The sequence below is a fragment of the Mirounga angustirostris genome, unplaced genomic scaffold (assembly GCF_029215605.1).
Source record: "Mirounga angustirostris isolate CCGP_5_RB_7025 unplaced genomic scaffold, mMirAng1.0.hap1 SCAF_10, whole genome shotgun sequence".
NCBI classification, from domain to species: Eukaryota; Metazoa; Chordata; class Mammalia; order Carnivora; family Phocidae; genus Mirounga; species Mirounga angustirostris.
In genome coordinates this window covers 25,853,494-25,879,406 of record NW_026991718.1, presented here as the reverse complement: position 1 = coordinate 25,879,406, position 25,913 = coordinate 25,853,494, and the positions used below count along the sequence as shown (strand labels likewise).

The following is a 25,913-nucleotide window of genomic DNA, read 5'->3' as shown; positions in this document are numbered from 1 at the left end:
TATAAAACACAGAAGGATTCTGTTGAATTCTGCTGCAGCTCAAGCCAAGAACTAACAGTTTGGCAGGATTATAAGGTTAAAATTGCCCATAGTTTACTTTGTAAACATGCTCTAATTGAAAGCACCTATCCCAGTCACAGGTCACTAGCACAGAAGTATGACTACAAACTTGGGTAAAATTTGAATTATCGAGACCATGGAGTGTTATTAATCTTACTCACAGTTACTAAGATCAGCAGTAATTCTATCTGCTATTTTTGGGAAACGGTTTCAACACCAGAGTGCTGGTCTTAGGATACTGAACTGTAATTTCCAGTATCATGATAACTGAGCAGCTACAATGGAAGTAGATACTTATGTCCATCACAGTTCAACAGGCAAGATTCACATACAGGTCAGATTCAGGGTCTGGATAAAACTGCCACCCTACCCAGCAGCACTCCTGCATTCAACATGGTGAGCACAGAGATAAGCCTCATATAGTGCTTATTCTTGGTAAAATGTACTTACCCAGGAACAGATGGGATTTATTTGCAAAGTAAAATCAAACTACAGAAAATTATTAAGACTCAAAGGGCTGACAGACGAGGCAAGAAAAAATATTTTAAGAAAGTTGAAGATTACCTGAATGCATTCGCTCTATAATAATGGACTGGTGGGGTGGAGGTTGAAGAAAATGTGAAGCATGAGAAATTGCGAGAGCTAGACCAGAACCAAGTGGATTCTAGAAAAGAAAAAAGTATAACTCTATATTGATACCACTCTTGCTCTATACAAGCTAATAGCCATAATATTAAACTAACAAGTCTCATTTCCTGATGTATATTCTGTAATACTTTAAACAATCTAATTTGATGTTTCAAGTTGGTATAAGAAAAGTTTGCCTTCTCAGGTTAGCATATACATCAAAATATTTTTAAATGTCTAAGCGAACACCTACTTAAAATATAATAATTTACCATTCTGGACTTGTTGGAATTTTTGTTATGTGCAGCAAGATTGACTGTTGGGGGATCAATAACTGAGCCTGGGAAAAGCTGTGCAAGCTCTGCATTAATCACAACAGAAACTGCTTCATTGGGCGGGGTGAGTGGTGGAGTCATAAACAGTGGTGTTGTTTTTGGAGTGGGTGGAATAACATCAGATGGGTGGATGAAGAAGCCGGGGGCCGCCGCTGGGTTGGAAGGCACGGAGTTGTGAACAGGACCTACTGCGGAGGCTGCCGACGCGGCAGCAGCTGCTGCAGCTGTCGTCTGATGTAACTTGGCTTCCAGCTTGGCTTTCTGCAAAACAAGTAAAAGCCACAACATATAGACCAGTCCTGCCTGCGCAAACTGTGGGGAGTACTACCCAGGAAAAGAGCTTACGGAGATAAACATGATCTGATGAACTAGATCTTAGTGAAAGAAAAGTGAAATTAGATTAAAAAATGGACTCAACATGAATTGAGTATTTCTTCTCTATATTAACTTCATTAAATATCTGATATATAATTTCCTGTGTTTTGGGGAACAAGGACTTCCACAAAGCAAAGGTGGAAATGAAGAAGAACAAATAAATGTAAATAAGGAAACAAAATTCTCCTCAAAGCAAAATATTAACAGGAGGAGGTAGATTCTCATGGTGCCTAACCTAATATAATGTCACCTACAATCACACAGACTGCATTTAGGCTACAATGAAATCGCCAAAGCATCTGCCATTATTACTAAATTTTAATCCATGTGAATTCAATTCATCTCTAAAACGTTTCAGGATCTCCAATCCGTATAAATCCTAACTGGTAACTCTAACGTTTGACCAATAGTGTTGAAACAGAATGGATTTTACTCAGAGACTGCCCCTGCAAAATATCAATTATATTCCCTCAGATATTTATCAAATAAAATTTATTTATTTTTTAAAATTTAGATATATCGCAAAGACGTTACCTCCATTTTTGTAGAAACTGATTAGCTCAGATCGGTCAACCTACTTTCCTTTATGAAAATAATGGTCATTTTTACAGTACTTTTTCAGCTTTTGAAGTTTAGAGACAGCATGAACAAAGAGCCAAAGAGTCTCCAACCTGTTGCTGAAGCTTCAAAAGCTGCTGCTGTTTCTCTTGCAGCACCTGCAGCTGTTGCTCGGCTGATGCCATTGCATGAGAGAGAGACTGCAAAGCTACCTGGGCTGCTGAACTCAGGGCTGTCGAAGCTTCCCCAACTGTCCCCGATGACAGTCCACCTACTGCAGGAGTAACCCCGAAGGAACTCACTGGCATAAGACAAGGGGGGAGAAAAGGGATGAGGAAAAGGTTCATAGAAACACATTCCAAGTATACTATTTTGACATGAAGATTCCAGTTTCATTTTAAAAGGTAAGAATCTATAGAGTATCAGTAGAAAAATCTTAATGGTAAAAGCATACTGATTGATAATAACAGTATTCAAGTTTAAGGAATCTGGGAACTACTTCCAAATCAAAGAAAAATTAGTATGGTTTTGAGCTTAAAAATATTTTCAGCATATAAAAAATTTCATTTAATATGGTTAAAATAAAAACACAAAATGAGAGTAATCTTATTATACAATTTGAGCATAACAAATAAACTGAAATTTGCTTTACTAAGTTTTCCTTTGGCAATACCTCCTCTCCCTCCCCTCAAAAGCTCAAAAACACCTTCAATTATATGAACATCATTTTAAAAATCTGATGATACTTTCTATTTCCTCATTTCAAAGCATAGCCTAGACGGAGTCTGGCCCACAGAGAATATGTAAAGCAACTGTTTCCTACCAAATGCTCCCCAGAACTCTAATACGGAGAGAAATAGGTCTGATTTGACCTATGTCAATTCTGGCACATACTGCTTAGTCATGAACATTATCATCCTTTTTTTTTTTCTTCCCTTCAAGATTTTATTTATTTATTTGACAGAGAGAGAGACCGGGAGAGAGGGAACACAAGCAGGGGGAGTGGAGAGGGAGAAGCAGGCTTCCCGCTGAGCAGGGAGCCCAGTGTGGGGCTCCATCCCAGGACACTGGGATCACAACCTGAGCTGAAGGCAGATGCTTAATAACTGAGCCACCCAGGTGCCCCAAAAATTATCATCCTTAAAGACTGTATGAAATTTCTATAAGTTGAATAATTTCTTTGACTTTCCTTTTCAATGTTACTCAAATATCCGTTATAAAAATCACTCTTTCTCCATTAAATATTTACCAGTATTTGTGGAAAACATTTTAGAAAAATCTAAGTAAAAGCTTAATTTCACAACTTAATGAAACAGGTCACCACAAAATAAGAAGTAAAGGTCAAATTTAATAACAGCATTAACACTGATATTATAACAGGCCTTTACTAGAAAGTTACATTGGGGAAGGATAACTGCTACAATAGTAGCAAATGTTTAGTGTGCATTACCATGTGACGCTGTCTTAATTAATTACATATCCAACAGATGAACAACGCTGAAAAGCAGATACTCTGCTCTGTTTCTTAGTTAATGGCTCAGAGAAGTTACCTGTAGAGCTCACAGTGGCAGAACTAGAGTTGGAACCAAGGACTATGGGAAACCAAAGCCAATGGGAGGGCACAGCCCTAAGCACGGAACTTACATCAACTCATTTCATCTTGGCAATGGCACACAGGTAGGTACTACTGTTATCCCATTTTACAGGTAATGAATCTAAAGCTGAGGGAAAGCATTTGCTCATAAATACCTGAAAAGGTGGGCGGGAAACAACACCCAGGTATCTGACAGCCTATTTTAACATCTAACAATGCTGTACTGTGCCAGGATTTAAAAAAAACTATTAAAAAAAATTAAGCTCTAATCAACAAGATAGCAATAAATGAAACTGTACATAGCCTCTTACAATTGGAAGTGTTAACTTAAAAAAAACAAACAAAACCCACACACTTATTACAGAACATCCATACTACACTTCACTTAACTTTCAAGAATCCAACTACACAAGCATGGTCAAAGAAAGGGCAATCATAACTCTCATAAGCTATGTGCCCCAAAATGAAATACCTCCACTTCATCAAATGGTCCACCAAAGAAACAGCTATTAATTCCAACTCTAGAGGGGTAATTATTAGACTTACTGAAGCACTGATATTATACTTGTACTTTTTGGGTCATTAAAGTAATTTTCAATATTAACCATGTGGAGTTTAGCCCTTTACTCACTTTAAAATCCAATGCTTGAATAATACTTATGGGAAAATGAATTAAGTCACCAAAAACACTCAATCCAAAAGAAATAAGTCATCTTACTACAACAAATTTTAAAAATCTTTTGCCCAGTCTGAGTTTTCAGTATCTTTTTTATTTTTACACTAGGGGCCTCAAAAACCAGATATAAAAATAATGGAGATGAGAACAAAATAAAAATGACTATGACCACCATTTTTTTTCAGTATCATGCAGGAAGCCCTAGAAAGCACAAAAGAGCAAGAAAGAGAACTAAACTTTATAATGATTAGGAAAACACTAAAGTAAAACTCTTAACAGATGCCATGATTGTGTCCATAAAAAGTCCTTAAGAATCTACAAACTGTAAGAATTAGTAAGCTAATATAGCAGTATCCCCACATAGGAGATTAATATGCACAAATCAGTTATATTTCTATACACCAGCAACCAAAAAAAATGGAAATAAAATTCAGAAAAATATCACTTATAATAGCATTAAAAAAATCCCATAGCTAGGGATTAATCTAAAAGAGATGTGCAAAACATCAACAGTGAAAACTAAAAAACATCTCATGGAGTAACTGAAGACCTAAATATACTAAATATACCATGTTAATGAAGTAAAAGGCTTACTATTTTTATTTTATTTTATTTATTTATTTGACAGAGACAGGCAGCGAGAGAAGGAACACAAGCAGGGGGAGTGGGAGAGGGAGAAGCCGGCTTCCTGCTGAGCAGGGAGCCCAATGCGGGGCTCGATCCCAGGACCCTGGCATCATGACCTGAGCCGAAGGCAGATGCTTAACAACTGAGCCACCCAGGTGCCCCATAAAAGGCTTAATAGTTAGATGTCAATTTTCCTGAACTGATTTATATTCAAATTCTAAAAAAAAATAATAATAAGCTTTCTGGTGTATAAATTGTCAAGCTGATTCGAAAATTTAAATGGAAATACAGAGATCTAATGTACAGCATCCTGATAATTAATAATGCTGTATTATACACCTGAAAGTTGCTAAGAGTAGTCTTAAATGTTTTCTCCACAGAAAAAGAACTGGTAATTACATGACAGGACAGAGGTATTAGCTAATACTATGGTGGTAGTCATTTTATAATATATAAATATATCAAACCAATACACTGTATACCTTAAACTTGCTCAAAATTATATGTCAATTATATCTCAATAAAACTGGAGAAAAATGGAAATAAAAAAGACATAGAAGCTTTAAGAAAAACTAAAAGAAAAATGATGGATTCCACTTCTAAGTATATACTCAAGAACTGAAAACAAATATGCTGCATGGCAGTATTTTTCTTAACAGACAAAATGAAGTAACAACCCAAATGCCTGCTAACTTCTCAGCAGATAAACAAAAGGAGGTATATACAAGTTGTTTTAAAAGTGGTACATCCATACAATGGAATACTATTTAGTCATAAAAAGAAATGATGTACTGATACATGCTAAATGGATGAAATATGAAAACATATTAAGTGAAAGAAGCCAGACAAAAGGGCCACAAACTATATGATTCCACATTTATATCAAATGTATGGGGTAGGCAAATCCATAGAACAACAACACAGATTAGTGATAGGTGATGGCGGGGAAAGGGAAACTGGGAGTGACTACTAATGACTATGAAATCTCTTTGTGGAGTAATGGAAATATTCTGGAATTACACTGATAATGACTACACAACAAGCTTTAAATCAATTTTTAAAATCTACCAAAAAAGAAGGAAGAAAAAATAAAACCCTGGCAAATGTATACTATCAGATTTCAAGGCTTAATATAAAGTTATAATAATTGAGACAATTAGGTACTGGCATAAGGCTAGACAAATTGAACAATGGAAAAAAACAGACCCACGCCAACAGCAGAGACATAATTTCTAAAAGAGGTAGAGTAGAGTGTAAGAAGGGTGCTTTTTCCCCCCATAAATAATTACATAAAAGATAGAATTAGTAAACTAAGATGAATTAGAAAAAAATACCCATACATAGTAAAAGGAGAGATTAAAAAACTGAGAATTATATCATTTATACTGATGAGGTGTAACACACTTGGAACTGCTATGGTGGTAATCATTCTATAATACATAAATGCATCAAACCAATAAATTATACACCTTAAACACACATGAAATTAAAAATACAAAAAGAGTGAAGATAGAAAACAAGCCAGAAACAATATTTGCACAGTTAATGGCTGAGATATTTCTAAAGCTGACAGAAGGTATTAAGTAAGGATTCAAGAAGCCTTATGAATCCTGAGCAGGATAAATACAAATGAAACAGCATACAGCAACATCATAGAAAAATGCTAAAAAAGGGGTGGGGGAGGGATGCCTGGGTGGCTCAGTCAGTTAAGTGTCTGCCTTTGGCTCAGGTCATGATCTCAGGGTCCTGGGATGGAGTCCCACATTGGGCTCCTGCTCAGCAGGAAGCCTGCTTCTCCCTCTCCTTCTCCCTCTGCCACTTCCCCTGCTTGTGCACTCTCTCTCTCTCCGACGAATGAATGAATGAATGAATGAATAAAACCTTTAATATTAAAAAAGGGGCGGCAGGGGAAAGGAGAAGACAATATGAATGAATCTCAAAAACAGCTTGAGAACTTACAGTGACCTTAAAAGAGGAATTTTAAGACCAACAGGTAAGGTCTAACAAACACAGTGTAAGATAAAAGATAATCTTTAAATCACTAAGAGAAATAATAGCTAGAATTCTATGTCAAAATATACTTCAAGAATGAAGAGGACACCTCTAAATCTAATAAGCCAAATGTAAAATGTATTGTTATGATAGATAAATTTAATTATTTAATTATGTATGAGAAACAGACCATAACATGGAATTGATTATGCTAATTTATTTGGTTATGATAAAAATGCATCTGGATTAATTATAGTTTATATTATGATAAAAAATGGCAATGGCATCAGTTATTATAGAGAATATCCACATTGTTTAAGGTTATATGTTTTATATATATATATATATAAAGGAAAAAAGATATAATATCTAGGATTCCTTTTGAAGTACTTCAACAAAGAAAAAGAAGAGTTAAAAGAAATGTGAAAAACATCAATAATATTGGAATCTGGATAATGACTGTGTGGTTTGTTCATCTAATTATTTTAATAATTTTGAAAATTTCCCCCAAAAAGCTAAGCTTATTCATCATCAGTAGACAGAACAAAAAGAGATCTTACAGAATATTTTTCAAACAAAGAAAATCATACTTGATTTCAGTTCAAAAGCAAAGAAAGGAAAAGATAGGATGAAATGGAATTATAAGACAAATCCAAATGAATACTGAATATAAAAAACTATCATAATGTATTTGGGAATAAAATACACATAAAATTAAGGTATAAAATCACAACACCATCTAAATCAAGAAGGTGACAACTGTTCTAGATATTTGCACTGTATAGTACAAAAAGCAGTTGGACTTCTGAGTATCAAGGGTATGTGTATATTATGATCTCTGGGATAACTGCTAAAAATAGTAAAAAGTAGAAAAATAGCTCAATAAAAATATAAAAACCCAAAAGAAGAAGGAAAGAGAAAAACATGTAACTAGCAAAAGGAGAAATCTAATACTTGTATATTAAAAACATAGCAGATTTAAATACAGATACATTAGTAATTACATTAAATGTAAATAAATACTCCAACTGAAACACAAAGTATTAGACTGGAATAAAAAAAAAGCAACTACAGGGGCACCTGGGTGACTCAGTCCTTAAGTGTCTGCCTTTGGCTCAGGTCAGGATCCCAGGGTCTTGGGATCGAGCCCCGCATCGGGCTCCCTGCTCCATGGGAAGCCCACTTCTCCCTCTCCCACTCCCCTTGCTTGTGTTCCTGCTCCCACTCTCTCTCTGTCAAATACATAAATATTTTTTTTTTTTAAAAGGCAACTACAAGCTGCTTATGAAAGAGTAAGTTCAAAGTAAAAAGAAGGAAACATGTTTATCATACAAATAGTAACCAAAAAATGATGGAAAGTATATAAATATTAAACACAGTAATTTTAGGAAAAATTTTAGTAATTTTAGCAGAGATAAAGAGATAATTCCTAATGATGGAAGATTAAATTCACAAGAAAGATACAAGCATTCTAAACTTGTATGGTAGTTTCAGAATACATAAAATAGAGACTGATGAAACTCAAATAGTCACCTCCACAGGTGCTGCAACAAGAATTTAACATACTGATCTTATGAACTAAAAGAAACCAAGGAGTTAATAAAGACAGAGAATTTGAGCAACACAATTAGCAAATTTGCCTAAACAGAGTAGACTTCACCAACAAGTACAGAGTAAACATTATTGTCATGTATTCATGGAATATTTATAAAAACTGATCCTCTACAATTCCCAACACAGTGTACAAGACTGACAGAGTAATTTTTGACCCTATAGCACTTTAAATAAAAGTCAACAGCAAGATAACTAGGAAATCCTCATACATTTGGCAATTAAGAAGTACATTTCTGTAATGTTACTTCCTAAAGTTGAATATATGGAAAACCTATGAAACAGCAAATCAACTTGTACATTCATATCCAAGAAAATAGTATATCCGGTAGCACTAAAAGCATCACAATGGAATAACCCAAATAGCAATCAATAGTATGCTAATAGTAGACACATAAATTTTGTTTTATGCAGACAAGAGAATCTTAAATAGCAATGAAAAAGAACCAAGTAACTGCATGCCCTGATACAGATGACTTTAACAATAATAACACTGAACAGAAGGCAGATCAAAAAAACATAAAAGCAAATTTATATTATAAAGGCTCTATTCAACCAGCGATCAGAAATGCATAATTAAGTGATTATACAATGAAACAAACAAAAACCAAGAAATGACTACTCTAAAACTTAGGACAGTGTTTACCTTTTAGAGAGTGAGAGAAAAGTAAGTGGAAGGGGACATGAAGATACCTTTTAGAGTGCTGGATATATTATTTTTTGATTTGGTGGTCACATGGACAGTTTGTCATAAATTGCTGGTTATACAATTGTTTTCTGCATTTTTTCATAAGAGCATCATATTTCATAATTAACATGTTTCAAAAAAAGTAAGTAAGAAGTTGAGAGACTGTAGTCACCTCTAAGCAACTTATGACCACTAGCCAAGACTTTGCCCTAACATTTAATAAAAATCCCTCTGCTGGTGGTGGTTTTATTTATGGGCGAAATACAGATATGATTGCTTGTACAGGCACACTACTATCTCTGGAAATTAAAGAAACTCGTTGCAGGGGCGCCTGGGTGGCTCAGTTGGTTAAGCGACTGCCTTTGGCTCAGGTCACGATCCTGGAGTCCCGGGATCGAGTCCGGCATCGGGCTCCCTGCTCAGCAGGGAGTCTGCTTCTCCCTCTGACCCTTCCCCCCTTTCATGTGCTCTCTCTCACTCTCTCTCAAAAAAGAAATAAATAAAATCTTAAAAAAAAAAAAAAGATACTGGTTCCATTGCTTGCTTTATAGGAGAGGAAAGGGAGTGTGAAGGAATACTTCTCTTTTTCAAACCTACTCTTACATCTGTTATAAAATTTCATACCTTCTAAATGCATTACTTACTCAAACACATGAATTTTAGACCCTTAATTTCAAAACAGTTCCAAGAAAGTGATTTATAACAAAAAGAGTTCTCTGAAAATTCAATATCTTGTCATGTATTTTTCTATTCCAGTGTACATGTATGTCTCTACAAAGTGACTATAACAATCCAAGAAAACAAACACAAAATTTCATCCTTTTGGCATCCCTATAAAAGAGAAAGATTAGATTTTAATTGAAAAGTCTCATGTAAATTACATAAGCCAAAGATTTCACTTAGTGGTTACTTCCACAATTAGAAAACATAAGATGATTCTGAATTTAAGAAGGCACTTGAAGAACTGGTAATTTCCTTTTAAAACCCTTCTTAAGGGGCACCTGGATGGCTCAGATGGTTAAGCGTCTGCCTTCGGCTCAGATCGTGATCCCAGGGTCCTGGGATCGAGCCCCACATCGGGCTCCCTGCTGAGCGGGAGCCTGCTTCTCCCTCTCCCTGCTGCTCCCCCTGCTTGTGCTCTCTCTGTCAAATAGATAAAATCTTAAAAAAAAAAAAAAATCCCTTAAGATAAATTTTTTGTAGCTTCTCAAGCAAACTGTTTTTACTTTGTTACACTGCTGATGAAAACAAAAAGAAATCCACAAAACACAAAACCATCAACAGCTGAATTCATTCAAGACAATATTCAAACTCTTCTGTGACTGTAAGATAAAGATAAAACCATATCCAATGTTTTTAATTATAAAAATTTCAATTATTGCACCAAGACGGAAGTATAAATACTGATCCTATGATGTGAAGGGAAAAAAAATCACAGAAAAGAAGGTATATAAAAAAACAAGAGTTCCCATTGATTCATTTAAAACACCAATAACATGACATATTCAACACTTTCAAATATTGATTCATATATCTGAAGGTACTTTAAAATATCTAGAAAAATAATATTCCCTCTTCACTCTTCTCAACCTTCTCAAAGATATTGTATACTGTGAGCTTTAAATATTGTGTGAGCTTTAAATGCAAGAAATAACATTATGATGCCAAAACTACACATAAGACTGGCCAACAGTTGAGGAGAGTTGAGGCTAGGTAAAGGAAATCTAGTCTATCATACTTTTCCCTTTACTTTTGTTATGTTTGATATTTTCCAAATTAAAGGGCTTCTAAAAATGTACACACATAAAAACAAATGGATTTAAGACAGTGTTTTAGAAGGTAGAAAAAAAACTATGAACTGCTTGTGCTTTTTCCCCACTATTAATAAGTTTCTATTTAACATGACACCAAAGGAACTTACATATAATATAAACTGATATTTAAGTACTTAAAAATCACTTTGATTTTACTTCTGCATAAAATGTATGATAGAAAAGAGTGAATAACAAAAGAAGGTATATACCAGTAAACGTACTTGCATCATCCCTTTCTATTCTGGTGCCATCACTAGTGGACACACAAGTAAAGTGCAGGGGTTCAACTTCTAGAAGTCCAGTGAGAGATGTGAAACTACCTTCGGCAGCTGTGCAACTACTGACCTTTCCATTTCCTGTTAAAGAGACAAGTTTTATGCTATGTAAATTAATTTTTAAAAGGCAACAGTCATATGGAAACTTATAGCTGCTACTTCAATTTCAATTAGACAAGATAAATAAACACACAACCCTTATAGAGTGCTTCCACAAAGGACACGGGATTAAGGAAACTAACAAACAGAAGATAAGATACTTGTTTCCATGCTGCAAAAGCAAAGTTGCATAAAAGCAACTGAGTGGCCATTCACATTAATATGAAACAGTAACAAGTGATTTGGATTTTAAATGAGGAAAAAAGAATGAAATGAGGGAAAAAAATGAAAATAAATAACAAATAATCAAGTCAAATAAATAAATGGGCAGAAGACATGAACAGACACTTCTCCGAAGAAGACATACAAATGGCTAACAGATACATGAAAAAATGTTCATCATCATTAGCCATCAGGGAAATCCAAATCAAAACCACATTGAGATACCACCTTACACAAGTTAGAATGGCAAAAATTGACATTTTTGTCAATTTTGTGACAAACAACAAATGCTGGAGAGGTTGTGGATAAAGGGGAATCCTCTTACACTGTTGGTGGAAATGCAAGTTGGTACAGCCACTTTGGAAAACAGGGTGGAGGTGCCTCAAAAAAATTAAAAATAGAGCTACCCTATGACCCAGCAATTGCACTCTTGGGTATTTACCCCAAAGACACAGATGTAGTGAAAAGAAGGGCCATATGCACCCCAATGTTCATAGCAGCCATGTCTGCAATAGCCAAACTGTGGAAAGAGCCGAGATGCCCTTCAACAGATGAATGGATAAAGAAGATGTGGTCCATATATACAATGGAATATTACTCAGCCATCAGAAAGGATGAATACCCAACTTTTACATCAACATGGATGGGACTGGAGGAGATTATACTAAGTGAAATAAGTCAAGCAGAGAAAGTCAATTATCATATGGTTTCACTTATTTGTGGAACATAAGGAATAGCATAGAGGGACATTAGGAGAAGGAAGGGAAAAATGAAGGGGGGGAAATCAGAGGGAGGGATGAACCATGAGAGACTATCGACTCTGAGAAACAATCTGAGGGTTTTAGAGAGGAGGGGGGTAGGGGGATGGGTTAGCCTGGTGATGGTTGTATTAAGGAGGGCACGTACTGCATGGAGCACTGGGTGTTATACGCAAACAATGAATCGTGGATCACTACATCAAAAACTAATGATGTATTGTATGGTGACTAACATAACATAATAAAATTAAAAAAAAAAAGCAGAGTTGCATAAAAGCAACTTAGTGGCCATTCACATTAATATGAAACAGTAACAAGTGATTTAGATTTTAAATGAGGAAAAAATAATGAACCAGCTACTAATATTAGCTATTACACACTCTGTTAAGAATGCATAAAATCAGAATACATTATTTCACGTCAACTGTATAAATATGACACTAAGTAAAAACTGAAGAAACATTCTAAAATATTATCAAGATTTATCTATAAATACATCTTTGTATTTTGTATATATTATCAATTTTAGAATGAGGCCTACTACTTTATAATCATGAAAATACATCTGACCCTTGAACAATGCTGAGGTTGGGGTGCCAGCCAAGCTCACAGGCAAAAATCCACATGTAACTTTTGACTCCCCCACAACTTAACTACTTCTATCCTACTGTCGACCAGAAGCCTTACAGATAACACAGTTGATTAACATATAATTTTCATGTTATATGTATTATATACTTTATTCTTATAATAAAGTAAGCTAGAGAAAAGAAAATGTTAATAAGAAAATGATAAAGAAGTGAAAATACTTTTACAGTACTGCACTCTATTTATCGAAAATAATTCCACATATAAGTGGACCCACACAGTTCAAACCCTTGTTGTTGAAGGGTCAACTGTAGTTTAAATTAGCCTATGTAGTTGAAAAGAATTAAAATAATTCACATGATCACAACTATGCGAACCGTAAAACCACAGCAAGACGACAAGACAGAAGAACACAAAAGAATTAAAAGTGTTATGTGGTATGGGGGAAGGGGTTATTATCAGTACTGTCCAAATTTTCTGGAATTAGCGCTGCTTTAAACAGAATTCTTTAATAGATAAAATTAAACAGAAACCAAAGATGGAAAGAATGGGGAGATACAAAACTATAAACATCTGAAGGACTAAATTAAATGCAAGACTAAATTGTCATAACCCTGTTCTCCAACATTTCATGCACAACATAGGACCTGACACATGTTAAAAAAAAAAAAAGTATTTATTGAGCACTTAATACTAGACATGAGAAATACATGAGAAAAGGACAGGCCCCAGTTCTCATTAAACACCTACTCTGTGTTATAGGTTACTAGGCACTAGACAACTAATCATAATCTGAACTTTAAAAAAAGTGCTTACCCTACAATCTAGCATTTGCAGTACAAAGTATTTACCCAAAGAATACAAAAATACTAATTCAAAGGATACACACACTCCAATGCATATAGCAGATTATCTACAATAGCCAAATTATGGAAAGATCCCAAATGTCCATTGACTGATGAAAGGATAAAGAAGATATGGTGTATACAATGGAATATTACTCAGACATAAAAAAGAATGAGATCTTGCCATTTACAATGACATGGATGGAGCTAGAGAGTACTATGTTAAGTGAAGTCAGTCAGTCAGAGAAAGACAAATACCATAATTTCACTCATGTGGAATTTAAGAAACAAAGCAAATGAACACAGGGGGAAAAAAAGAGAGAGGCAAACCTAGAAACAGACTCTAAGAGAACAAACTTACGGTTACCATATGGGAGGTGGAGGGGGAGATGGGTTAAACAGGTGTTGGGGATCAAGGAGGGCACTTGTGATGAGTACCAGGTGTTTTAAGTAAGTGTTGAGTCACTAAATTGTACATCTGAAACTAATATTACACTGTATGTTAACTAATGGGAATTTAAGTAAAAACTAAAAAAAAAAAAAAAGTGCTATGTTTTACTTAAAAGAAGTTCAAAGGACTAATAAGTCCAGGGGAAATCAGTCTAAGCCAAGGAGTAATAAAATACTTTCATGATGAGGTGATGAGATTTATGGGAAGAATGACATTTTTACGTACTTATTCCAAGCAGGGGAAACCTGGCAAAAGAAACAACATGAGTGAAATCTCTCCAGTAGGAAGAAGTATGGCACATTGGAGGAACTAGAGGAATAAGGTGGCTGGAGGAACATTTCTCAATCCAAACACCCCTCTATATATCTTTAAAATGATTAAGAACTCGCGGTTCTCAGTCAGGTGCAAGCGAGCGAGAAGGCAGTTCAGCTGCGAGAGCGGAGCAATGCCTCAATCAAAGGAACTTGTTTCTTCAAGCTCTTCTGGCAGCGATTCTGACAGTGAGACTGACAAAAAGTTTAAGCAGAAAAAACAAGTTGCTCCAGAAGAACCTGTGAAGAAGCCAGACTGGTGACACTCTGAGAGCCCGGTCATCCTCTGAGCAGAGCGGCAGGGGCAGCGGTGGGAACATGCTCCAGACTGGGAAAGTGAGCTACGCCAGTGCTCGCAACTTTAAAGGGAAAGTCCTAATTGATATTAGAGAATATTGGATGGATCCAGAAGGTGAAATGAAACCTGGAAGAAAAGGTATTTCTTTAAATCCCGAGCAATGCAGCCAGTGGAAGGAACAGATTGCAGACACTGATGATGTAGTAAGAAAGCTGTAAAATCAGAGCCACATGAGACCTGTACTGTTCTAGTTGTTTTAATCTGTCTTTTTACATTGGCTTTTGTTTTCTAAATGTTGTTTTCCAAGCTATTGTATATTTGGATTGCAGAACAATTTGTAAGATGAATACTTTTTTTTTAGGTGCATTATTAAGTGTTCTGAGTGAAGCTAATTGTCAACTTTATTAAGGAGGATCGCTTTGTGCCTGCCACCTAGTGTAAAATAAAATCAAGTAATAGAATCTTTAAACAAATAAAATGATTAAGAACTCTTAAAGAACTTTCATCTATGTTGGTTGTAGATAGATATTCATAATAGCAGAAATTTTAGGATGAGAATAACTCATGTAATAGTAATAAATTCATTAGATAGAAATAGAATACTCTGATGAAAAATAACCGACTTCAGACAAAAATAACTTTATGACAGTGGCAATGTTTTACATTTTTGCAAAATTCAAAAATCTGGCTTATCGGGACGCTTGGGTGGCTCAGTCGTTAAGCGTCTGCCTTCAGCTCAGGTCATGATCCCAGGGTCCTGGGATTGAGCCCTGCATCGGGCTCCCTGCTCAGAGGGAAGCCTGCTTCTCCCTCTCCCACTCCCCCTGCTTGTGTTCCCTCTCTCGCTGTGTCTCTCTCTGTCAAATAAATGAATGAATGAATGAATGAATGAATGAATGAATAAATACATAAATAATCTGGCTTATCAAAGAGGGTAATTGTATTGTCCTTTCCATCTCCACATTGTGTGTTGCAGGATGTTGTTTTGGAAGAGCTTTACCAAAAAAATCTGGCCTATCACAGATACGCAGTTGGAAAGGGAATATTTTAATAGTCTTACATATTCAAAAACTTTGGCAAGTGGTAATATTTTTTTTGAAGATTATCTGCAATCTGGTGTCTGAAATCTTTTGTTGTTTTTTTTTAAAAGTAGGCTCCACATAGTTCAAGCCATTGCAAGGCCTGAACTCACAACACTGAGATCAAGACCAGAGCTGAGACCAAGAGCTGGACACTTAACTTACTGAACCATCCAGGCGTCCCTGGTCTCTGCAATCTTACAGATGAACTTCTCAAACTCTATAATGTTAATATTAATTGGACTTCCTGTACTTTTAAGGAATCTCTTACCCACTTGGAAAATACTGGTTGACCACTATATACATATGTTAACACATTTCATTATTTGTATCAGAAAATGACATTAATATCAACATAGGCCACCAGAAAAGTTGTTACATACTGGGAAGCTGTCAAGCTCACTGGATGAAGCAAGTTCTCCAAAATTCTAATTTTTGCTTAAAAGCTCTTTTAACTCTGGCAAGAAACACTATCAATTGGATGAATACTGATAGGCTTTTTCTATTCATTTTTTAAAAAACACCTACCAAACAATCAAGTATGAATAAACATATTTTGCACATCAGTCATTCTTGCAGCAAAAACGGTGTTCCATAAAATAAGCAACTAGTTCAGCTTGTAACTCAAACTGCCCAAGTGTGTTTCCTTAAAACAACCATGGTATTTCAGTATGAAGCAAAAGTGCTTCGTGCCTATTTCCCATTTCATTACAGAATACTTTAAACATGACTATCAATAGGTTCAAAACTTAATAAAATTAGTAAGTTTTACTGCCTCATCAGGGACATTTTAAAGTGAAACTCACATATCTTTCATTGCAAGGGCAGAGTAGAGAACATCACACTTTTGCACAATTAGTACCAATGTCAATGCAGTGAAAAAGGCAAATAATATTGTTCTATCACGAAGATAGTTGACCCACGGATTCCCTGAAAGTATCTCAGGAGACCCTGAGCGGGTCTACGTACCACCCTTTGAGAATCACTAGACCAGAGAGAGGAGACTAACAGAGGCAATGGTACTAGATTAGGTGGCAAGGGAAAGAGAGCCAGATCATATAAGATTTTATATGCTGAAACAGGGACTTTGGACTGCAGGGTAAAGCAAAGACATGAAAAGTATTTTAAGGAGAGAGGTAAAGTGATCAGGTTTGCATCCAAAAACGATGGCACTCATTGCAATGTGGAGAATGTACTCAAGTGAAGCAAGAGCAAGGCAGAAAGACCAGTTAGAATGCTATTACTGTAGTCCAGATTCAAGATGACTGGCTTTCCTGTAATCATGTGATCATGGGAAGCAAGAGAATAGATTTGAAATATATGATGGTGTAAAAAGAGATAGGGTCTGTTGACAGCTTCAATGTGGAGGCTGCGAAGGAGGTATCAAGGATGAAATTCAGATTTCTGATGTGTGCCAGTGACGCCATTAACTGAGAAAAGAACACCACACAAGGATTAATGGTGAGAAATAAAATGAGACTTTCAGATGGAGACTTATGTCATGATTTCTAAGTCTCTTCTTTATTGAGTGTGCAGCTCTCGTGTATTTAATTCCCTGGCCTGACCTGAGCTTTATGGTCTTTTCCTTACACTCTCTCCATAATGAATCTCATTCTATCCTAAGGTATACAGAAGGCATCTATATACTGAGTTCTAACCTCTCCTCTGACTTCCACTCATAAACTGATGTGTCACTTGGACAGAGAGATCAGCATAAAGTAGGCAGAGCCTAAGTCATCAAGCAGAGGAGGTAACACATACCCACGGCAACATAAGCCACTAAAAAGTTAAGTAACAGATTGGTAAGTATAGTATGATCTCTTTCATTAAAAATGTTCATGAATATGTGTAGCAAACAAGTCTAAACAGCTAAACATCCTGTTAACAAAGGTAATCTAAGAGGGTGGAAAGGTTGTAATTAAGGCACTTTACATTTTATTTGTATTTCTGTATTTGATTTTTCCCTTTTGCTTTTTTTCACAATTCATAATTTACTTTAAAGTAAAAGAAAATGAAATTAACTCCCCAAACTGACTGCTACTTCATGTGATAATTATCGTACTATGTTTACCCAAAATTCTAACACTGTGGTTTATGGCAACACTTACAGTAAGTTCAGTAAGATGGAAGAAAATAGTGCTCATTGTTTTCAATAACAAACTAAATAAACACCAAACTATAGCACCTGAAAAGGTTATACATTCAATCCTAAAATCATATTCTTTCAGAAATGTACACAAGAATACATGTAACACTGTATAAAGTTTAACTGAGTATGCTAGTAGATACAGAAAATTTTTTTCTCTATCTTTACTTATTACTATAAATATATATTCATTTTATTTTCTGAAATATGAAATAAGACATTCTTTGATTTTGTGGACACTGAAGGCATACCAAGCAAAATGGAAAAGGCTACAATAAATAATCACATTTTAAAGTCTCTTATGAGCATTAAAGGTATACTGACATGCAATGAAACACAAAAAAACAAACAAAAAACAAATTCACAACCCTTCCAAAAATAACTTCAATTTTATTTTTTTAAAGGGAGAAGTTATGAAATAAAGGCAAACAGTTTCATGATTCACAGATGTTAAGGTTAAGTCCTGAAGAATTTTAGTTTTTCAAGACAGAACATAGTCACTACAGTCTGTTAAGTCAATGGCAGCTTAAACCAAATATGTAAAAATCAGAAATTCCTTTAATAAAAGATGTTACTACCTGAAAGGACATCTGACAAATCAATTTCATCTGACTGGACACCAATGCTGCTGTTGTATACATTTTTACAAGAAGAACCGCTCATCTCCAAATCAAAAAGGACTGGATCAAATGGTGAGCTATATAATCCATATCTGAAAAATAAAATAATGTCCTAACAATTTTCCTGTCAGCCATCTAATTAACAAATTACCTATTTCTTTAGTTTTGAAAGCAGTGTAACCCGGGGCAAAAGGAAACACTAACCAGATTTTAACCCACTAAATTCAGTGAATCTCAGTTTTTATATAATTAGTCCTCTAAATAACCATTTTCAGGACCTTCAAAATTGTAAAAGGAATTATTTCAGAGAAAACAGAGGAGAAGAAAACCTTAGGCTAATATTTTGAAAAAGGCAATGCATAAGTATATTTCTGCAAGCAAATATATATACCGAGAGAGTTCTGCGCAAAGCTGGTATCATATCCTGCAAGGCCCACTGTTAGTCATTACGTATAACAAAATACCTTGTCTGAAGTAAAGCTTCCATTGGTGTTAGCCTGTCCTGTAACTGTTTGGACACAGCAGTAAGCAAAGATGCACAAGCTGTACTGCACCCAGCCAAATCTTCATCTTTAACATAATTCAGTAAGACAAAATACCAATAGACAGAACCTGAAAACAATAAAAACAAATCAATGTTTCTTTTCCTCATTGTTCCCCAACAAAGAGAACTTCAGGTTACGTATTTATCAGTAAGTCCCCTTACAAAACAACCTCTAAAGAATGGACCAGTTCCTTGAAGGACACTAAGAGGACAGTGACAGAGAATCTGAAATATTTTTTTTAAGGAGTATATAAGTCAACCTAGTCATTTAGGTTCTCAGTAACGTGAGATGACACTGAGGGACATTTTAGAATAGCTGGAAAAGTACAGAGGTATCAGATCTTCCAAGCCATCCTTCCTGAAATAGTTTGGTTTATACTAAAATTTTCAAAAACAATGGATAGCTATGAGGTACCAATAACAAACACTGCCAAGTGAATATAGTCATCCTATACTGTCAGTTAGAGAGATACAAACACACATGGTTAAAAAACGATCAGCATGATGTACTTTAAGACTTTTATAAAATATGAGATATCTAAGTACTAAGTATACCCCAGAACTTAAGCATCCTACCACTAAGAATATTCCCAAGAAACTATTTTAAACTCCAAGACTATTAGAGTAAGCAATCAAGTCCAAAACATTCTACTCTATAGAACAGAGAGTTAACAGTTCTGCCCAGTTTATGTCCAAGGTAAACATACAGATTCTTTATGCAAATTAAGATATTGATAAAATAACCATTTATCAACTAACTTTGAGCAGGTTCTTCTTCTACAATACCATAAAGATCAAATCCTTGTGAAATATATAATCCTTGTTAAGTTGATTATTTATTAAACAAAAGACTATAAGAAATGTCTACAAAAAGATAACATTAGGTTTAGAAGGACAAATCAGTAGCTCTTCATAGAAACAACAGCATTAAGAATATTTTTAAAATATTTTTAAAATATTCATTACTTGATTTATGTGCTATTTTAGGGGACTGCTTTTTAAAGTACTACTTGGTAACTCATTCTTTTTTTTTGTTTTTAAACACCACATTCACTCTTCAATGGCATTTCTATAGTCTTCAGGTGCTGGAAAAACCTACTGGCCCCTTTTAGAGAGTCCTAGTTTGCCAAAATGCCTACCAATCACACACAACACCTGCATGAAGCATTCTACTTATGTCATCTCTCTGGCTCTTGCTGGCATTTTAGCAAATTTGTGATATCTGATCTAAAGTCAGTGAACGACCAAACAACTCAATGATTTTAATGAAATACAGAAAAAGCATGAATTAAGATGACTTGCTATTTACTGAACTCTCTCACTTCTTCCAAGCTCTGCCCATCTAATAAATCACAATTTATCAACCCCTTAGAGAAGCTACAGAAAAAAGGCAGAATAACCAAGGAAAAAAATACTTATAAATAATCCCAAATATATTGTGAGATATTTCCTAGGACTACTGCTATTTGTGATTAAACTAATTTCACATACCACCAGTTGCTGCTGCAGGTAAAAATGACATATTATCAAGTAAGGCCTTCAACAGAACAGATCCAAATCCTGGTTGACATGGGTCACATTTGCCATTACTAAAAAAATTTAAAAGAAAATACGTAAATACATCACTCAATATCTAAATTCAATCCTAAACATGGTGTAGTACCTAAGAAAACAATTTAAAATGTATTCATAAAGATTACAAAAAAAAATCTGCCCTAGAGCCCTATATACACACAGAAAGATAACAGGGACTGATTATACTAAGAGTCTTTGTAACAGTTTTCTTTACCAAAAAGGCTAACAAACACGTATAGTTAATACTATTAGTTTTTAAACATTTACTAGATGGTTTAAGTCTCAGGGTCTAGAAAAAAGATCTGCACAATGTTACAGATAAGCCTGGTAAGACTGTCATATAACCGGGAATAAGGCTTATTAGGAGAAGAATCCAAAGACAACCAGGGAAGATAAAAACAAAAGTGGGGGATGGGATCCCCTTACCAAACTCCCAAAACTGCTACTAATAGGCAAAGAAGCGTAGCAGACTACTTTAATTAAGGGGCGCCTGGGTGGCTGTCAGTTAAGCATTCAACTCTTGATTTTGGCTCAGGCCATGATCTCAGAGTGGTGAGATCAAGCCCTGCGTCGAGCTCTGCACTTAGCAGGGAGTCGGCTTGAGATTCCCTCTCTCCCTTTCCCCGCTCACGCATGCTTCTAAATAAATAAATAATAAATAGATAGATAGATAGATAGATAGACAGACAGATAGATAGATAGATAGGGACGCCTGGGTGGCTCAGTCGGTTAAGCGTCTGCCTTCGGCTCAGGTCATGATCCCAGCGTCCTGGGATCGAGTCTGACATCGGGCTCCCTGCTCAGCGGGAAGCCTGCTTCTCCCTCTCCCTCTGCCTGCTGCTTCCCCCTGCTTGTGTTCTCTCTCTCTCTCTGTCAAATAAATAAATAAAATCTTAAAAAAAAATATATATATATATATAAATAAAATCATAAAAAAAAAAAAGACTTTGCAAGATGACATTTTCTTCTAAAAACCTGAAATTCTTTCTTAGTATCTCAATAACTCTCATCAACTTTTGAAAATCCTCTTGTTATACATTCATTCGGTAAGTATCAAATTACAGTACAGACACAGCTATCACCTGCCAAACTGCAAGCGCACCTACAAACTGGACTTTCAACAACAACAAAAAAAAACCACCAACCTAATGCACAAAGCTAGAAATCGGGCACACTTATGGGCTATGCTTCGTCCTGCCTCAAAGAAGCAAACACGCACGATGTCTGAAAGACATTTTCGTGTTTTTGAAAGCAGGCTCTCATTTCCCTCTTTGGAGCTGCAAAACAATAGCAGACATTTAGACTCATCTTGAACTTCTATTCATAACATCCAAAGGGCAATCAACAGTGTTAAGTAAAATCTTAATTATTAACCTTCCAGGTCCATTTGAATGTACTCCAGCTAACCAACAAAGGGTATCCAGCACAAGGCTCTGGGCATGTTCTGTGATTTGGCCATCATCTGCTTTTCTACAAAGAGTATTAAGAAGCTTCTCATGAAATTCTGAAAACTGTAACATAGCACATCGTTGCACTCTAAAAAAAAGAAAATATAAATACATTAACAACCAAAACAGAACAGTTAGACTAAAGCTATCACAACCTGGTTGGTCATATACTTCATTGTGAATCATGAATATCACAATTAAAAATATATTTTTTTGAAAATTAAATATTACAATGGAATGTTGATCTCTTATTAATGTTATGGTATTAAAAGATTTAAAACAGCATATAAGCAATACTTGGTTCACAGAAAGTTTTAAAAGAAATTAAGTTTGGGGCGCCTGGGTGGCTCAGTTAAGCATCTGCCTTCAACTCAGGTCATGATCCCAGATCGAGTCCCACATGAGACTCCCTGCTCGGTGGGGAGTCTGCTTCTCCTGCCTCCCTACCCCCGCTCGTGTGCACTCTCTCTGATAAATAAAATCTTTTAAAAAATAAAAGAAATTAAGTTTAATAACATATTATATTCTGACAAAGAGTGAATAAAACCTCAAATTATATTTTTTTCCTCATTCCACAAATACCATTATTTATACAAATACAATATTCCTGGTATACTCCTGGTATACTTTATATATATTATGAAGTAGAAAGGTAATTCATACCCTCACTGAGATTTATAAGTACTTAAGTAAAATGGAAAGCAAACAAAAATTTTCAAGTAAAAGTCAGACTTAAAAATTTTATGTGTTGTATTTTCCTAGAATTCCTCTTTTGTACATTTATTACTATAAGAATAGCAAGAGAAGGAAATGAGGTTACCTTTCCTTAGAAATTGAAGTTTTCTTAAATCTTCGAATGGTGACTGAGACCTCTTGCAGTAAGTCACAGCCCCGGAGGTTCTCAGATTTGCGGGCACCACTTGCATTTTCATTCTTAACATTAGATGATTTTTCCTAAACATACAAAAACAAATAACTCCATGAACAAACAAACAAAACTAAAAAATTATTTACTATTTAAAGTTTTTTAAAAAGAAAATAAGTGAATTGTGACTATCAAAACATATGTATCAAATTAAAATGACAGCCTTTACCCTCATATTCAGTAAGTGACTAAATTCCCCCAGAATTATAATGGGGAAAAAAACAAAGTCACTAACCCAATGCTTAAAGATTAGAAAGCCAAAGTCCTGAGACCAAGTCCCAGCCACAGCACTTATAAGTGATATGAAATATGACCACTCCCCAATCTCTAAGGTTCACTCACTTTCAGTATGAAAAATGGAGATAATAGTAGCACCTGCTCTGCCTACCTCAGAGTTATTTTGAGGATTAAATCAGATAAAGTACACAGAAGTCCTTGAAAAATTGGAAGACCTATACAAATATAAGATGATTGGTGTTACTGATATTGCTACTGTTGCTTATGAATAATGATGATAGAGAAACAAAAATCTCCAGAGTTCAGGAAAATCCAAGATCAGACAATTATGAAGAGACTGCATGGTACAGTTACTTGTAGAAAATCAACCTTGAAATTAGGATTTATCTCTAACACTACTCCCCAACTTCTCTTCCTGCATCCTCCCAAATGTTTACCAAAAAAAAGTGGTGAGTTACCAGTAAAAGACACAGACATAAATTCTAAAACCTAAATAAATATTATGGCCTAAAATAATTATAAAGGGAAGTATCTGCTAACAATTACTCTCTCCTGAGTATACTTTATAAACATTTGCTTAAAGTTAATTCAATATATATTCTTCTTAATTACATTTTTAAAGTCACTGCAAAGAAAAATTATAAACAAACCAAGTATCTATTGAAAAATCAATGAAGGGTCATACTACTTCCAATTGTGTGTCAAATCTTGTCCATAACGTTTATAACAGCATTGTTGTGGTTCAAAGTGACACTGCTTCATACCTTGCCTGCTGCGACTTTTGCCAAGAGTGAAGCAAGTGAATAACCCTTGTTACTCTGGTGTTTTAGGGATGGAAGTCTTACTACAGGGCGTATACCACCATTACAGATCTCATCTGTTCCTCTTTCATTCACTGCCTTGACGTGGATTAAAAAGGAACGATATTTTCCTCCTGCCATACCTGAGGAGCAGCACAGAAGGGGAAAAATAACTAAATCACCAAAAGACCAAATTGTTTTTCATCTTCGTAGAGCAAGTTAATTCCACAAGAAAAGCACACTTGACTGGAATTTTCAAATTATACTGTTTGAGTATAATCATCAAATAACCTTCATATGTTGGTAGCAAAAGAACAAAAAGCCCAGGAGTTATACAAACACTGTAAGACAGAAAATTCTAATTGTTACAAACATTCTGCATATTTTTCCCCAATGAAATTATTCATTTTAATAACAGACATTTTGTGAACTACAGAAAAACACACACAAAAAAACTATCTTTAAGGCACTACCCACAGATAATGATGGTATCATTATGTGAATCCATCTCGTCTTTTTATGCATGCATGCACACACACACATATTTGCATACACACATATACATAAGCACTGCAGTATTAAGATAATGAAAAAGCACAGGCTTTGGAGTCACTACCTGGGTTTGAATAATGGCTCTGCCATTTATTAGGCATGTGACAAATTAATCTCCTGTGGTTTGGTTCTTTCAAATGTAAAATGGGAGTAATAACAGTACCTACCTCAAAGACAACTCAAACACAACTGTGCATGGCACAAAGAGAGCACTCAATAAATATTGGTTATTACCACCAGTACATTTTATTCTCTTTTAACTAAATTAAGACCATACCATACATATCTAAGTAAAATATATTGTAAAAATACCCTCAAAATAATACACTCACCAGTAAACCATCAGCCTATTGGTACCTTGCAGGTATTAAATCTTTCTCTAATTACAAAAACTATCTTTCTTGTTTCCCACTGATTGGCCGGCCTACTGTGCTAGCATTACACTGTTATACTCTTATTGCTGTATTATTATTCTGTGTTCTAGTATCTGACAAGACCCTCTCTCTCTCTTTTCTTTTTCCAAACTTCTTTGATCCATATCATTCTTTTCCTCTAAAAATTAAGCAATCATTTTCTCCAGTTCCAAAGACTTTTGAAGAATTTGGTGAGAAAAAAAAATCATTCTTGGTAAATTCTAGAAAAATTAATACTTTTAAGTTGAGTCTTCTGAAATGCATGTCATTTAATTGCATTCTACATTTTGTCAAAGCCAACATCTTTGTTTTCATATACAAATTTAAGTTTCACATCATCATTCAACAAAGGTAACTTATACTTGCAGCAATAGGAGAGATTTTATTAGTCTTGCTGACTGCTATACCCCAATATGCAGCATAACACACTACAGGATCTCATAAACTTAATAAATGAATCAGGGTGTAGTCAAGAGAACACATTAAAATTTCTATATGTCTGCAACTAAAGGTAAATATGTAAATGCAGACAACTAATATGAAGGGAATATATACAAATTAATATAGTTGTTATCTGGGTGGTCAGGTATTTTCCTGGTTTGAGGAAGAACTACATATCCCACCACACCTCCAAAATAACTTTAATAATGGAACTAGGTATTTTGTTTGTTGGCTTTTTAAATTTACCCTGGGATATAAAAGCTGATATATAAAAGTCCCACTACTGCAATATCAATCCTCTAAATAATAGCCAATTATTAATATACATT

At 35.1% G+C, this 25,913-nt stretch overlaps 1 protein-coding gene and 1 pseudogene across 11 annotated transcripts in view; one reads left to right on the top strand and one right to left on the bottom strand.

Annotated features, from left to right (window-relative positions):
* The window catches only part of BIRC6 (baculoviral IAP repeat containing 6), a 227,694-nt gene that overhangs the window by 130,979 nt on the left and 70,802 nt on the right, over positions 1-25,913 (bottom strand). For 7 of the 11 annotated variants that reach the window (XR_006792448.3, XM_064572077.1, XM_045884369.3 and 4 more), the window contains 11 exons: positions 24,143-24,321; positions 23,037-23,170; positions 22,143-22,304; positions 21,914-22,045; positions 20,685-20,782; positions 19,114-19,261; positions 18,608-18,741; positions 11,167-11,313; positions 2,069-2,256; positions 960-1,283; positions 625-724 (listed from right to left, as the gene is read on the bottom strand). Coding sequence is in view for 10 of the 11 variants with exons in the window: in XM_064572077.1 (XP_064428147.1) it covers positions 625-724; positions 960-1,283; positions 2,069-2,256; positions 11,167-11,313; positions 18,608-18,741; positions 19,114-19,261; positions 20,685-20,782; positions 21,914-22,045; positions 22,143-22,304; positions 23,037-23,170; positions 24,143-24,321 (1,746 nt within the window). In the remaining variant the exon portion in view is untranslated. The remainder of the gene's footprint in view (positions 1-624; positions 725-959; positions 1,284-2,068; positions 2,257-11,166; positions 11,314-18,607; positions 18,742-19,113; positions 19,262-20,684; positions 20,783-21,913; positions 22,046-22,142; positions 22,305-23,036; positions 23,171-24,142; positions 24,322-25,913) is intronic. The other 4 variants (XM_045884370.3, XM_045884375.3, XM_045884376.3 and 1 more) reach the window with 3 other exon arrangements.
* Positions 14,641-15,256, top strand: LOC123850967 (activated RNA polymerase II transcriptional coactivator p15-like; annotated as a pseudogene).